The 14,454-nt window shown below is 43.3% G+C and overlaps 1 protein-coding gene across 5 annotated transcripts in view; it reads left to right on the forward strand.

Moving 5' to 3' along the window:
- phactr4a (phosphatase and actin regulator 4a) overlaps positions 1-14,454 on the forward strand; it is a 36,015-nt gene that overhangs the window by 16,532 nt on the left and 5,029 nt on the right. For 4 of the 5 annotated variants that reach the window (XM_079368518.1, XM_079368517.1, XM_079368516.1 and 1 more), the window contains 9 exons: positions 2,554-2,724; positions 2,805-2,885; positions 3,916-5,004; positions 6,990-7,379; positions 9,697-9,828; positions 11,063-11,633; positions 12,666-12,901; positions 13,657-13,819; positions 14,054-14,109. In XM_079368518.1, coding sequence (XP_079224644.1) covers positions 2,554-2,724; positions 2,805-2,885; positions 3,916-5,004; positions 6,990-7,379; positions 9,697-9,828; positions 11,063-11,633; positions 12,666-12,901; positions 13,657-13,819; positions 14,054-14,109 — 2,889 coding nt within the window. The remainder of the gene's footprint in view (positions 1-2,553; positions 2,725-2,804; positions 2,886-3,915; positions 5,005-6,989; positions 7,380-9,696; positions 9,829-11,062; positions 11,634-12,665; positions 12,902-13,656; positions 13,820-14,053; positions 14,110-14,454) is intronic. The other variant, XM_079368519.1, reaches the window with a different exon arrangement.

Consider the following 14,454-nt stretch of genomic DNA (forward strand, 5'->3'; position numbering starts at 1 on the left):
TTGACGATTTGAAGTCTAACAAAGTTCCTCTTATTTCACAAGTTATTATTTCACAAAGCACAGCAGGGTTTTTGATGAGAGGATGTCCCATTGAGCTCCCGGAGGACATTGAAATGGATAAAAAATTGATGTTAAGAAAGGAAGGAAAATGGCTTATGATGATCCACATTCTTGTAGAAAATGTAGACGATTATCAGAGTCCATCATAGAGGTCTTTTAAACTGTCTGCCACAGTGAAATTGCTTTGAAATAGTTTGGTGTTGGACCAGCATCGGTGAAGAGAAGCAGTAGATTGGAGACTGAGGGGAGAACATGTGTGAATACATTTAAAGAAGAACGTTTGGGAGCTTAATTTTCTTCTTTTGTCCCTTTAAGAATGCACACTCTAGTCAAACATTCAATGGCTGTCATTAAATAAGACTAAGGTACAATTAAGGGTTAAACCACCTGTGTAAAAGCGCACTCTTTTCCTTTATAACTGTTATTAAGCCTCTGTGGAACCACCTGCTCCATGTCACACACGTGAGATTGAGCTCCTGTCTGACGTGAACTGGTGGAACAGTGGTCTCCAGTAGCCCACTTTCCTCGTACCTGCACTTACACCACAGACCTTCTGCATGGCTCTGTGCTCCCTGTTGTGCAACTTGTGCTGCACGACTCATCACCTAAGAATTACACCGGTGGTTTCACACCCAGTCGTAGCTGTCAGAGGGTTTTCAGTATTAGTCCAACTTTGACTCATTGCTAACCTTGAATAATGCAGAGGGTGTTAAATGGTGAAATCAGCATCTCAGCTGTGGTAAATATCGCATTCATTCACATCACAATGTAAGAGCCCGTATTTCACTGTCTGGCTCTATGGCAACAGCTCAGACAGCTGAGCAGGAATGGAATTTGGACCAACCTTGTTATGAGGTTTAGTCCTTTTTATTTTGACAGATGGTTGGGGCAATAGTGTGGAGCTCAAACCCTGGCCTGTGTGCCTGTGCCCAGCCAAAGAGGGAATTATTTTATTTGAAATGTTGTTTATTGGTGAAGGCCTGTCCCGGTATTTCAACCTGTAATGATGCTCATTACAACAGACTGAAGTGCTGTTTGTATACCAACATTCTTACTGTTTGGCTTTTTGCCTTTACTTGGACAGGTCAGTGAATAGAGAAGGTGTGTGTGTGTGTGTGTGTGTGTGTGTGTGTGTGTGTGTGTGTGTGTGTGTGTGTGTGTGTGTGTGTGTGTGTGTGTGTGTGTGTGTGTGTGTGTGTGTGTGTGTGTGTGTGTGTGTGTGTGTGTGTGTGTGTGTGTGTGTGTGTGTGTGTGTGTGTGTGTGTGTGTGTGTGTGTGTGTGTGTGTGTGTGTGTGTGTGTGTGTGTGTGTGTGTGTGTGTGTGTGTGTGTGTGTGTGTGTGTGTGTGTGTGTGTGTGTGGCATAAATGTAGGTCCAACACAATCCTGCCTGCCAGCATAGAGGACCATAGGCCAACCTAGCCACTAGGCCATCAGTGCCCCAGACTGAAATTAGTATGACCTACAAAAGCAATGGATACTACACTCATTCTTTCCATATAGGTGTTTTAAACAGCTGTTACTGCTTTCACCAACTTCTTAGAGAAGGGGATTGCTGAAACATGTTTGGCAAAGATTCCCCGTGTGTTGTACTTTACTCTTTGACTGACATTGAGCTGCATTGAATCAAGCTATCAGACTATAGTCGCATGGCAATGTATCAAGCTGTAAGATATTCCTTCATCACGTTGTAACAAGAGCAGAATGCATATGCATACTGATGTTGGTGTACGTCATGTCACCTAGAAAATCTGTGTGCAGTTCGGCTTAAAAAAATCTCTGTATTGCAATACAGTATTGTTACTTGTTGAATCGTCGCCATCTAAAGTCAGAATCCTTCTGAATACTCCCACATGTGTTAGCCTCTTGTCTTTAATGACCACCTAGCACAGCTACGGTCATCAACAGCATGGCACACTGTGTGTGATGGTGTGGTTAAAATCCAGTTCTGAGACTGAAGTGGTGAAATGCAGGTCAGACTACTTTCACTGTCCACTTATTAATCCAGCACCTCAAATGAAGATAAGTGGAGTGCACTGTTTGTTGTAGCCAAAGGCCCTGTTAGTTATATGCAATTAGTGCATTGATCATCTAATTCCATTATGCTAAACAAGGATGTATCAGTAACGTCTACATTAGTACAACAATCTGAGTAAATCGAGAGCAGGCTAAAAGTGTTGATCTAAAAATGTGTTAAATTGTTGATGGTTTGGCCTTTTCTTCTGCTTAAAGTGCAAACTGGATCTGTTTGAGTGCAGTGATGAGGTTTTTTGGTAAAGCGTTACAAAATATTATTGTGACAAAACAACCATCAAGACAATCGTCTCAAGTTCAAGAACGCGCTCACAAAATGTCGTTTTGGGTGTTTTTTTCTCTCCGTTGATATTACCCTCTGTTATTTCAGTTTGACCTTCTTCGCCATCAATCAAAATGCAAATTTACAAAACGTCTCACTAAAGTCATCTCTTCTTTTTGCCGTGTCACGTCCATGCAGATGATGAGGTCGACCTGCAACACAACACAGCACAGAGCGAGGAAGGAAACTCTGGTGGAGGATCCCCGCCTAGCAAACGCAAAGGCAAATTTTCCAAGATGGGACGAATCTTCAAGCCCTGGAAATGGAGGAAGAAGAAGCAAAGTGAAAAGTTTGCTGAAACATCAATAGGTATGCTGGTTTCAGTCATTTCTACATGTGGTCTTCATTAACCTGTGCTTTATTTCTTGACATGTCTTTCTTTTCTTCAGCCTTGGAGAGAAAGATTTCTGTCAGAAAGAGTCGCCAGGAGCTGATTGCTAGAGGGGTTCTAAAGGACATCCCAGAAAACGGTAGGCTGACCCTTAGTAGAGCGGCAGCTATCGAATATTTTAGTAATCGAGTATTCTATCGAATATCCCGATCGATTAATCGAATAAATCATACTTTTGCTTAATTAAGGTTTAACTCGTCTCGGGTTGTCCCTACAAACCTGCTACTTTGCAGCTACTATGGTAACGCCTGCTTGTTACAACCATAGTTACAACCAACCACCTCTGCGCTACAGCTAATGACACTCACCATATTACTGACATGGTCCCAAAAAAACTGTTTTTAAAAAAAAAAAACAAATAGTGTTTTGTGTAGCCTACACATCTGTTACAGTATTTAATTGAGAAAGCATTATGTTCTGTTGAATCAATCACAGAATCAATCATTGTCAGATCAGGAGATTGAGAAACTTTAAATATATATTTGCTAAATTATTATTCCACAAACAAGTTCTGTCTTGATTTAGCTTTGACGACATTAGAGATTTAAAATAATCAGCCTGTATATTATTTTAAGTGTGCGTATCTCTGTCTGCTGCTGCTGCGCGTGCATTCAGCGCGCTCACAGACTACAGAGACCATAGACGTATGTCTGTGACAGAGACTGTGAGAGGACGTTGCTATCGTTATGTTAGCTGCAAACACGGAGAGAGTGAACGGAGAAAAGCCGACCGTTTGACCGGATCACGTGTTCCCGACTGGGTCGTCTGGATCACGGATCAACTGTGTGCTGACTAAAAGTTAAAAGGGGCGCGCCGCGCTCGTGTGTGTGTGTGTGTTAGCGCTGAAGTGTCTGTGTGTAAGAGTCAGAGTGCAGCAGAGAGGAGCAGATACTTGCAGCTACATTAAACATGTTTTAGACTCATAGAATAGTTTTGATGACGCAAAAACCCCCAAAAAACTAAACGAGGCAGCGAAAATTCCTCGATGAATTTTTGTAATCGAATTATTCGAGGAATCGTTTCAGCTCTAACCCTTAGTTTCATTTGTTACATAAATATTCTCCGTTTTGACACTAACTGTGTTCCATGCTTGTGTGTTCCTGGGACAGAAAGCAATGATAGAAACCACTCTAAAGCTCCACCAGTGAAAAATGGGCACCCAGTGCCGATGGACGTTGACAGACTGTCGGAAGCAGGATCGCGAGTGTCTCGAGGGGAATCTGACATCAAGGGGAATCCCCTCAAGCTGCCTCTACTCGATGAACGTCGGAGCAGAGCGCCATCTGACGCCTCCCGAAATAACCGAGCGCCATTGGATGTGGACTCTCACGCAAGGCTTTCCGTGGACCCGGACAGGAGAAGCCGGCTGCCATCAGATGCTGATAAAAGAGCTGGATCCTTACCGAGAGGACCTCCGCAAGATGATCGATACCGCAGGGAAGAGAGGAGAGATCCCAGAGACGACAGGGAGGAGAGTCGAAGGAAGAACAGGGAAGATGTGGAAAGGCGAGAGGACAGGGAAAGGGATGGTGGGGCTGATCGAAGGGAAGACAGAGACTTCAGAGAAAGGCGTGAATGGAGAGATGACCGAGAGAAGAGAGATGGAAAAACAGAGAAAGAAAACAGAGAGAGGAGAGATGGTGATGACAGGGATAGGAAGGATAGGGGCGAGAGGGATCGTAGAGACCGGGACGAAAGAGAGGTTAGAGAACGAGTCGAGAGGGAGCGCAGAGACCGGGATGATAGGGAGAGAAGAGACCGAGATGATAGGGAGAGAAGAGACAGGGGGGACGACAGGGATCGAAGGCTCGAGAGGGAAAGGAGGGAGGAGCGAGAAAGAGAAGACAGGGAGAGAAAAGACACACGAGGAGATAGAGATGATGGGGACAGGAGGGATGACCGGGACAGGCGAGAAGAAAAAGAGAGGAGAGAGGACAGAGACAGACGGGAGGACTGGTCCAAGAGAGACGAAAGAGAGCGGCGAGACGAGAGGGAGAAGAGGGACGTGAAGGACAGGAGAGAAAAGCCCGTGGCCGACTCTCAGCCCCTCGCCAGGCCAGTTTCTGAGATGGACTTGCGGCCTCCTCTACAGAAGAGCTCCTCCGAAGACAGCAAGAAAGTGCGTCCAGCCTCCGAGTCTGACAAGAGGAGTACTCTGCCCAGATACATGCCAGCCGCAGAGTTCAGAGAGCGCTCAGGTAAGAACGTTTCTCAAGTCGAGTTTCAGCAGCACACGCAACAAGTTTTTTATTTTGTGACATTCAACAAGGAAATACCACTGATTTATTTATTTTTTGTCTTGACGTATTTGTCACTGGATTCCCAAAGGAAACACCAGTGGTGTTTGCACTGCACTTCATGCTGGTGAATAGGGCTGTACGATATTAGAAAGAAAACTGACATTGTGATATCTTTTACATCTGCAATAATCTATCATTTAAAATACAAATAACCACATAAATACAGATCATGATATTAGAATTTGATACTCAACTCAGCTTTATGTCCATCTGTTCTTCGTGTTTTACTCAACAACCAAAAAAATGAACTTCTAAATTGATACCAATTAATTTTGAGGATGGCTCACATTAATTTATTATTATTGTCCAGCTCTAATGGTGACACAAATGTGATCATTGGTGAAATAATGCAAATAAAAATGTACGAGGATCCTTTTTGTTTGTGGGCAGATGAACCCTTAGAAGTCTTGGTTTCATAGAGACATATTTCTTTTTTAGTTTATTATTAACCAGGTCTGATGTGTTTGTGGGAATTCATTTAAAAATATTAAAATTTAGCACCTTTTTAAAGATAGTTTCCATAACAAGTCCATATTTATTTTCGGAAACTTTCAGGTGTTTGAGTGAAAACAACCCAAATGTGATATTTAGAAGTTGTGATTATTTCTGTGATAAGGTTGAAGTATTGTTGCACACTTTATGTAATAATGATCAGATGTACTTGACGGTTAGATTTAGTTTGTTCTTTGAAAAAAAGAAATAGTTCTTGGGGGAAACAAAATCATGTTCTTGAGCTCCTCTTATATTAGTACAAACCTTTAAAGTGATTAACATGACAGGCCCCTCAATATATTGGTAATATGGATTTACATTAAAGACTGCAAGACGTACGACATGTTTCTAGTGATCTTTGGAAGATGTGTCGACAGTGAAAATACATTTTTAGCAGACTTGGAAAGGCTCTGGGATCTTTATGTCACTTCATGAAATTAATGTGTTTTTTTTTTTTATTTACCCAAAGCAATTTCCCGACCAAATGTTCTCGTCAAAGTGAACATATGTCAACATGAATAGTTCTGGTCAAAGAAGATTGCATAGCAGATGTTTTCTTGACAGGAAGGAGACACACGCGCAAAGATGGATCTTTTACTCGACTGACAGATATGACAAGAAGTCATCTGGATGTGTGTGTGGTCACATGAAGGGCCACCAGAGCATTAACTCCAGTGTGTTCATGTCAAAGCTCTTCTTTAGCTTGTTTTCTGTTGACTTCATCCAATACACGTTTTGATGTGCACAAACAGCACCAGCTGGCCTCCAGGTTGACACGTGAATGCTTTTTGTTGTTCTCTCCTTTGTTACACTCTGTGATGTCGGTGGATGAATCATTTCTCTCTTGTATTTGTTTTCGCCTGTTGAGATGTTTGCTCACACACACTCGCACACACACACACACACACACGCACACGTGTTAAAGTGTTTTAATGCTGAAACACAGACGTGCTGTATATTCTTACCGAAGTTTCCTGACAGCGCTGTTCGGACATTGAAGTGAACTGATGTGTAAAGTGAACGTCAGACCGGGTCCTCCTGATGCTAACATCTCAGTCAGAAAGTCTTAACAAACCAGAGTAAAGATGTGGCTCTGATTCATGGATTAAGGGGAAACACATCAGACCCCTCTGTGCTGCTTTGATCGCTCTCCATGTCTGCTGTGTGTAAACTTCAAACTGGTTCATTTCACCCTTCATCCTCGTAAAGCTGGAGAAGCTTGATCAGAGTCTCGCTCTGGATGAGCTCTGACAGCTTTCCCTTCAGTGTTTTTGTGTTTGTGATCAGCTGTTTATGTTTCTCGTATGTTGTTTCTTTTACAGTAGAAACCTATTTGTAATAATCCCTTCCTTTTATGTGTCTTTGTGTTTATGTATGAACCCTCCCTGTAGAGTCTGCTGGTGTCCGCTTCACCCCTGACCCTCATCCATCACAAGACTCCAAGCAGGAACCTCCCCCACCCAAACAGGCCCTGCTTCCCCCTAAGTTTCCCACCACTTCCTCCAGCGAGTCCGGCAGGAATCCAACCCCATCCTCCTCCTCTTCCTCCTCCTCCTCCTCTTCCTCCACCTCCTCTGCTACCTCCTCTCCTGCTGTAGCTGTGGCGAAGCCGCCAAGGACAGTCTCCCTTATAGTGGACGACCCACCTCGACCCCCCAGCGCTGCTGCTGCTCCTTCCTCAGCTGACTCTGACACACCGCCCCCTGTTCCTCCTCACGCTAAGCAGCCTCCCGTCCCTCCACCCAAACCCTCCAACCGCAACAGCAACCCTGCACTGCTTGGTGAGTTTGTCGGCGTCTGCAGTTTTACAGGATTCTTTATAAACAGCTGCTTTGGTCTGTGGCTCAGATTTCAAAGAAAGACACAAACAACCCTCCAAAATAAGCTTTATACGATTTTAATAGGCTCATGAAAACTTTAGAGACACAGTGGCATAAACCTTCCTGTTAAACACCGTGTTTGAACAATTGTCTCAAAGGGGCTGTATTAAAAAAAACACATTTGTCAGGGCTTTATTGACTTGTTGGGTGAAATACAGGTTACAACACACAAGTTAGCTGCAACTGAGTCAAGATAGCGTCCCCCAGGGCAGGTGTTGAGTAATTTCTTCTTAGCTGTTGCCATGGTATGAGATTGATAATAGCAGAGCCAGACAAAGGTTTTTCTATATTTTCTGAGATGTAATCTCTCAGGGGGAATTTCACCTGCTTCAAATCCCATTAACCTTAAGTGCTTATTTTGTCCTCCGCCAGCCAGATTAGGACTTTAAGTTACCTTTTGAGAAAAGCATCAGACCTGTTTATGACCCTTTTGTTTGTGAAGGAACAACAGAGCTCAGTGGCTCTTTTCAAAGCCACGGCATGCCATCGATCAAAAGCAATGACGGTAGCTGTCAGTCAAAGATATGTCCCGATACATTTGTGTGAACAATCAGATCAGGAGAAATAATCTGAATATTTTCAGGAGTGTGTATGTTAAAATGGTTTTACTTTGCTGTCTTTACAGTTGTTTGCCAAGTCACTACATTTTTAAAGTCTAAACAGGGTGTAAGAGACATTCTGCAGCTTGTAGGTGTTTTCAAGTGTGTTGCTGTTGTGCAGGTTCAGTGTGTGCAGCCGTCACTCTCTGAGGAGAAAACACGCACCGGCTTGTCTTTGCTGCATTTATGCAACGCCAGCACTTCTCTGGAAGGTTGGATAGAAACCGACGGGCTTTCAGTATTTCATATCCTTTGTCCCAGCTCGCTACAGCTGCTGTTGTTTACAGCCAATCTCAGCGTCTGTGGCAGGGACGCATTCCACCGCCATTTGTCAGGCGAGCTTTCCATACATACGTTAGTGGATTTCATTTCTCACTGTCACATTTACAGACTCATGGTATGTGCCTGTACAGGGCAGCCATTCTTATTGGCTGTTTGAGATTACTCGGTAATGGACTTTGACATGATTGGAAAGTGTTGGTTTGACTGTGCGTGCACACACACACACACACACCACACACACACTCACACCACACACACACTCACACACACACACACACACACACACACACATACACACGCACAGGCGCTTGGTTTCATTACTCCAACTTATTGTACAAAAATCTTGTTTTACAGGTTTTGTTCAGTACCCTCACAACAAAAGAATTTCATTTCGTGATTATTAAGACAGATTTTGAGCCTGATCCAGAAAATGATATCATCAAAAGATGGGTGATTTGAAATCAGCCTCTTTTTTTCCCCCCTTTTTTTAAATATTAACTTTTTATAAAACAATTTACAATGAATCCCTCAGAGTTGTTACTGTCTTTGTTTTACATCATGTAGAATAAAAATCGTCCTGTCGGCGCCTCCTGGTGGAGAAAATCATTGTGACCTAGTTTTGAACCTAATTTGACGATTTGTTATTTCAGTCTCTTGTTTCTTGACAGCCGGTATAAACACGGGAAAGAACAATCTGCAGTAACTGATATCTACTGATGTATAACAATGAGCAGTGGTCACTTTGGCTACAAATCCGTAAAAGTTGGTGGCCAGTTTACATTTTTGGTTGCCAAAATGGTTGTACAAAGACGACATTTACATATCCTTTCTTAGTTATGGCGCTTTAGTGTGTTACATTTTTTTATGTAAGTTGAGATGTGTTTGACAATAACACTGTTTTGTAGTGGAAACCTACTAGCCATCTACCTGCTGAATTTATTGGCCACTGTCACCTTTTGTGGTTATTGAGCTAGTTTGAATGTCCAACTCTATAAAATCACTTCAAAGAAAATATAAAGAGCAGGTGAAACAAATAAAAAGTAAGTTCATGATTAGTTCTGTTACAATAGTGGCTGAGCGAGAATCTTCAAGCATGTTGTCAATTGGATATGCACCACACTGCGGTCTAACTTTCTGTTCCCCTTGTGTTCAGAACTCGTCTCTTATATCTGCACAGATGTTCTTAAACATCTCACTATGCGTGTAACTCTGCTTCTGGACAGCATCAAACCAGGGCAGACTATATCCCCCCCCCCTCAAAAAATCGCCAACAATGTCTCTCCTCCTTGGAATGTAAACGCAGCCCTGTCCCTGACATCTCCACTCATTTTTGCCAGCCTCCTCATTGAACAGGGGCTCTAGGGTCAGGCAGCCTTGTTACTGGACCAGCTGGAGACGCCAGAGCGAGCTCGGCCTCTACCTCTCTCTACCCGTGTACATGCGGCACAGGGCCTGCCAGACCTGTTCAGGTACCCTACAAAGGAGCCAGATCTCAGTGCCTGCAGACTGGACGTAACACTTCACCACCATCATTGCTAATGGAATAGCTCACTTCCATTTTAACACCAATAGTGCATTGCATGAGTACTGCAGGAGCTGTTCTCAGCTCAACTAACGTGACTGTGCAAAGAAAAGACTGCATGTACAATGGCCACACTGAATGTGCAGAATTAGCTTTGTTGATATCAAAGAATGACCTTACAGAGGTGTATGTTAATGTGTGTGTGTATGTGTGTGTGCGTCATCCCCCTACTGACCCAGCAACCAACAGTAACATGACTGTGTTTATATTCTCCTCCTGACCCGATGGCTCGTTGTTGTTTTTTAATTACACTAACTTGGCTTGCTACATAATTTGCCTGGAAATGTTCTCTGATTGCAGGTTCTGCATTTTGAAATGTTCTGTTAAGGGTCTCATGATTTTGACTCTCCAGGTGAAAATGATTGGTATAAAATTAGAAAACTTAATTCTCTGTGTATTTTTTTCTTTACACCTGTACCTATTTTGTTACATCAAAAAAAGGAAGATAATCTGCTGTCAGCATCTTCATAGTTTAACACAAATGTTCTAATGACATTTACACGCTAAATGTTTGAGATCTTATTCTTCTTGTAAGAAAGACCAGATAACTTAATATTATTAGTTATTAGTGTAATAACTAACGATAAAATACAGTTTTTAGCTACATCTCCGCTACATTTAGTTTCAGCTGTGTATACTTAACCATACTGACACAAAAGGCTTATACAGATATAAAGATTATACCAACAGATGCTTTCTTTAGTTTTTTATATTGTATTTTCTCAATTCTAAATACTCCAAAACACCTGAACAAACACATGGGCCAACCTATCCCAACCTCAAACACCTTCTACAAACCAAATCAAAGAGACCCAATGTCAAACCAACAGATGCTTCATTTCATTTCTGCCCACGCTCTTTAGGCTGCTCAATTTAAACTTAGTCTGGAACTACAGGCACAAAAAGGAAACATTATTACAGATTGCTTCATAACATCCACATTTGCTGAGTAATCAATTATTGGACTCAAATCAAATGACTAATGTTCCTCTTTACATATTAATACACTTGCTGGTGGAGAGGTTTAAATTAAAATGTGATATCAAATCAATGTTTTGGAGAGTTGTGACACTCCTGTTTTCTATGTTTCTATTTTAACAGTTTTGTTTTTGATTTAACAGCGGAACTTTCTCAGGCTGGCAGTGGTGTCATCATAGTACCGGCGCCAGAGAAGCGCTCGCCACCAACACCACCCAAGAGGATGACCCCTGTAACCAAGCGCCATTCCGTCGACCCTTCTCCTCCAAGTCAAGTGTCGGAGCCTCCCACCGCTGATCCAGCTTCTTTCCAGACGCCCCCTACTGTCCAGATCGGGGAGAACGTTGACGACAAGCTCAACACTGCGGCTCACCAGGCCTTCATTGATTCTCTGCCTTCCCCACCGTCCCACATACCTCCGTCTCCTCCGAGAGTTCAGTCACTGCAGCCGCCCAACTCCACCTCTGCTGGTCCTGTGCCCACTCTCCAAGAGGATCCCCCCAGCATCACCACCGAGCCTCAGAGCCAGCCTCCATCCATCCCCCTACACATCCTGATCCAGAGAGCGTTAGCCAGCCCTGGTCAGGCTCAGCCCAACCCTGACGGCTCGCAGCGGGCTCACTCCCAGCTGTTTGAATCTCCTCCAGAGTTCGTCACTGAGGCCGGGGTTAACCCGCGCTACTCTCTCCCCATCACCATCGAACCTCTCAGGCTGTAAGTGTCCCACTTTCTGTTCACGACACTCTCACATAACAGAGCATCAGAGAACAAAGGAGAGCTCTTTCGCGTTTGGCAGTCGGCTGTAGTCTTGTGCAGCTGTGAGGTGGCCTTCGACGCCACCAGTCGTGCTTGGTGTCAGGGCCTTAAGGAGGCAAGACATGATGTAAAGAAGAATTGGATTGGATGGATTGGATATAACTTTATTGATGCCCAATGGGGAAATTCCTGCATTACAGCAGCAGCAGTGCAGAATCAAAACAAAAAGTCAAAATCAAATCAAATAATAACATAAACATAAATGCAATCCAGGTAGTAAGGGGGGGATATATACAGAGGACTATAGTGTGGCGGACTCAGCAGGACAATGAAAAAGATAGTAATAATACTGTGCAGTAAATGGCATGTTAAAGTGACCAGTGAAGAATTTTAGTGACATTTGTGATCAGAAGGTTATGTAAACAGTGTTGACAGTTATAAGTAATACGTTTAAGTATAATAAATATAGTGCAGTTTTGACTAGATTATAGATATATAGTTATAAGAGTATAATGTAATAATGTAATATATAATATAGATAGTATAGATATAATATAATAAAGGTGACATAATAACATTGTAATGATATTGTATACTATGTATAAAGAGAATATATATAAACACAGATTAGCTCCTGCTGTTGAACAGCCTGATGGCTGTGGGGACAAATGAGTGTCTAAAGCGTTGAGGGGCTGAACACCAAAAAACCCCAAAAAACCCATCGGACTCCATGTGTTTGAAGCTGCTCAGGATTCTAGAGAGCAACACTAAGCAGTCAGACAAATGAGAGTTATGTAAAACGGTGCCTTATTCTTTGCAACAAATATTTGGTCTTTCTTGCACCCGGCATGTTGGTTGCAAAATTTCCCGCGACAGCACCGATTCGTACTCGTCTGCATACTGGATTAGATCGTCAGATTATAGTTGGAAAAACAAGTATTACCAGTTTATTCCCACTCTTGGAAATAACAGAGCCGTACTTGATTTCAGGCCGGAAGATGACGACTTCGACATGGAGGAGGAGATGAGGAAGCTCCATCCTCAGAGGCCTTCTCGCCAGGCAGAGCTGGAGGCCCGTAGCAGGAGGGGATTAGTGGTAGACTCCAGAGTGAGCGTCATCCTCGAGGGTGACGGTCCGGGGGGCAGCGAGGAAGAGTCGGACTCCGACGGCCCCATCCTGTACAGAGACACAGACGATGATGACGAGGACGAGGACACTCCTACGAGTAAGTTTGTCTTTTCTTTACTGCTACATTTAGCCTGAAATGGACCGACTGGAGCGAATAGATTTTTACCTTTTATTAATGTTTGCATTACATATCTCAAGACAAAAGGATGCTGGGACACTTTGAAGTCATCACTTTCCTTTTAAGATGCATATTTTGTTCACTACACTCCTGGATTCAGATAAATAATCTAACTACGTCTGCCATAGATCACCTGCACTTCCCATTAAGCGCTGTCGAAGCCATCATTGATTGATCTGCAAAACAAGACCTCAGAGTATCATCTGCTTCAAGCAGCGCAGGAAATCAATCAAGGTTCTCTGCCTTTGCCTGACTGCCAAGCAGGAACGTAAATTATGATGCTCAATGAGTTAACAGACGGGGGCTGTCGATTGCTCTGCTCTGCTCTCTCACTTTAAACCGAAAGGAAACGCCTGCACCAGTATGCCGTTTATTTTCATGGCTTTCAGGATATACAGGGGAAAAAAGTCTTGTTTCCTGTCCTCTACCAACACTGAAAACAAACAACAGGAAACGGTGTTGATTTCAGGTTTCTATATAAATTGTAGATGTGAAAGTATCCTAATGCCCCATGAGGAGCCAGTTCATAAAATGTGTGTAGAATTAGGAAACATCAAAGATCATTAGGGTGACAGTGGGTGCCAGTGAGCGCATCAAAACAGACGTATACGAAGCAGTAAGGAATCCTTCAAAGTCTCTCCAAATGTAAAATAACATCTTCACATCTGTGTCAGGTGGGCTGGCGAGCCGAGTCAAGAGGAAGGACACGTTGGCCCTGAAGCTGGAGAGACAGGAGAGAGAGGAGAGAAACAGCCAGGAGAACCACGACGGCACGAGCTGGCACAACAAGGAGCAGTGGCTGGCGCTGAGGAACAAGATCGGCACCACGCTGACACGGTAAACACATTAACATGCATCAATCCATCACACTTTGACAGAGGACTTCCATTATTTATGGTGTGAGGCGTGTTGTTGGAGCTGCTGTACATCCACTGTGCACACACACACACACACACACACACCTGTAGTTTATCACCAAGCTAGAGGCGTCTCCAGACAAATTACAGTCCTGTTCCAATGATCCATATCGGCCTTTAAAAATGTGAAGTCACGTGTGTTATTTTTCATCAGGCGGCTCAGTCAGAGGCCGTCGGCAGAGGAGCTGGAGCAGAGGAACATCCTCGTCGGTAAGACTCTTTGACACTCCTTCCATCTGTCACTCTGTCTCTCCCTCCAACATGCACATTGGTTTATTCTGCACTACAAGGTCAAAACTCCAGTTTTCTCATCTTTACTGGAATCAATAGTCTTCATTCTGCATTCATCAGCTTGTTAATGGGCGAGCTTTTTTTTACTTCTTGCCTAAGGCGTATTGATTGAGGCTAAAGACACATGAGAATTTACCAAGTATGTCTGAGATGACTTATTCAAGAAGCAGTACTGATGTTATCCCAAACGATGCACATAAGCTGTCAATAATGAAGAAGAAGAAGGTGTCATCATTGAGACATCCTGTGAACTCCGGTGTACAA

This window comes from Symphodus melops (genome assembly GCF_947650265.1).
Source record: "Symphodus melops genome assembly, chromosome: 18".
NCBI classification, from domain to species: domain Eukaryota; kingdom Metazoa; phylum Chordata; class Actinopteri; order Labriformes; family Labridae; genus Symphodus; species Symphodus melops.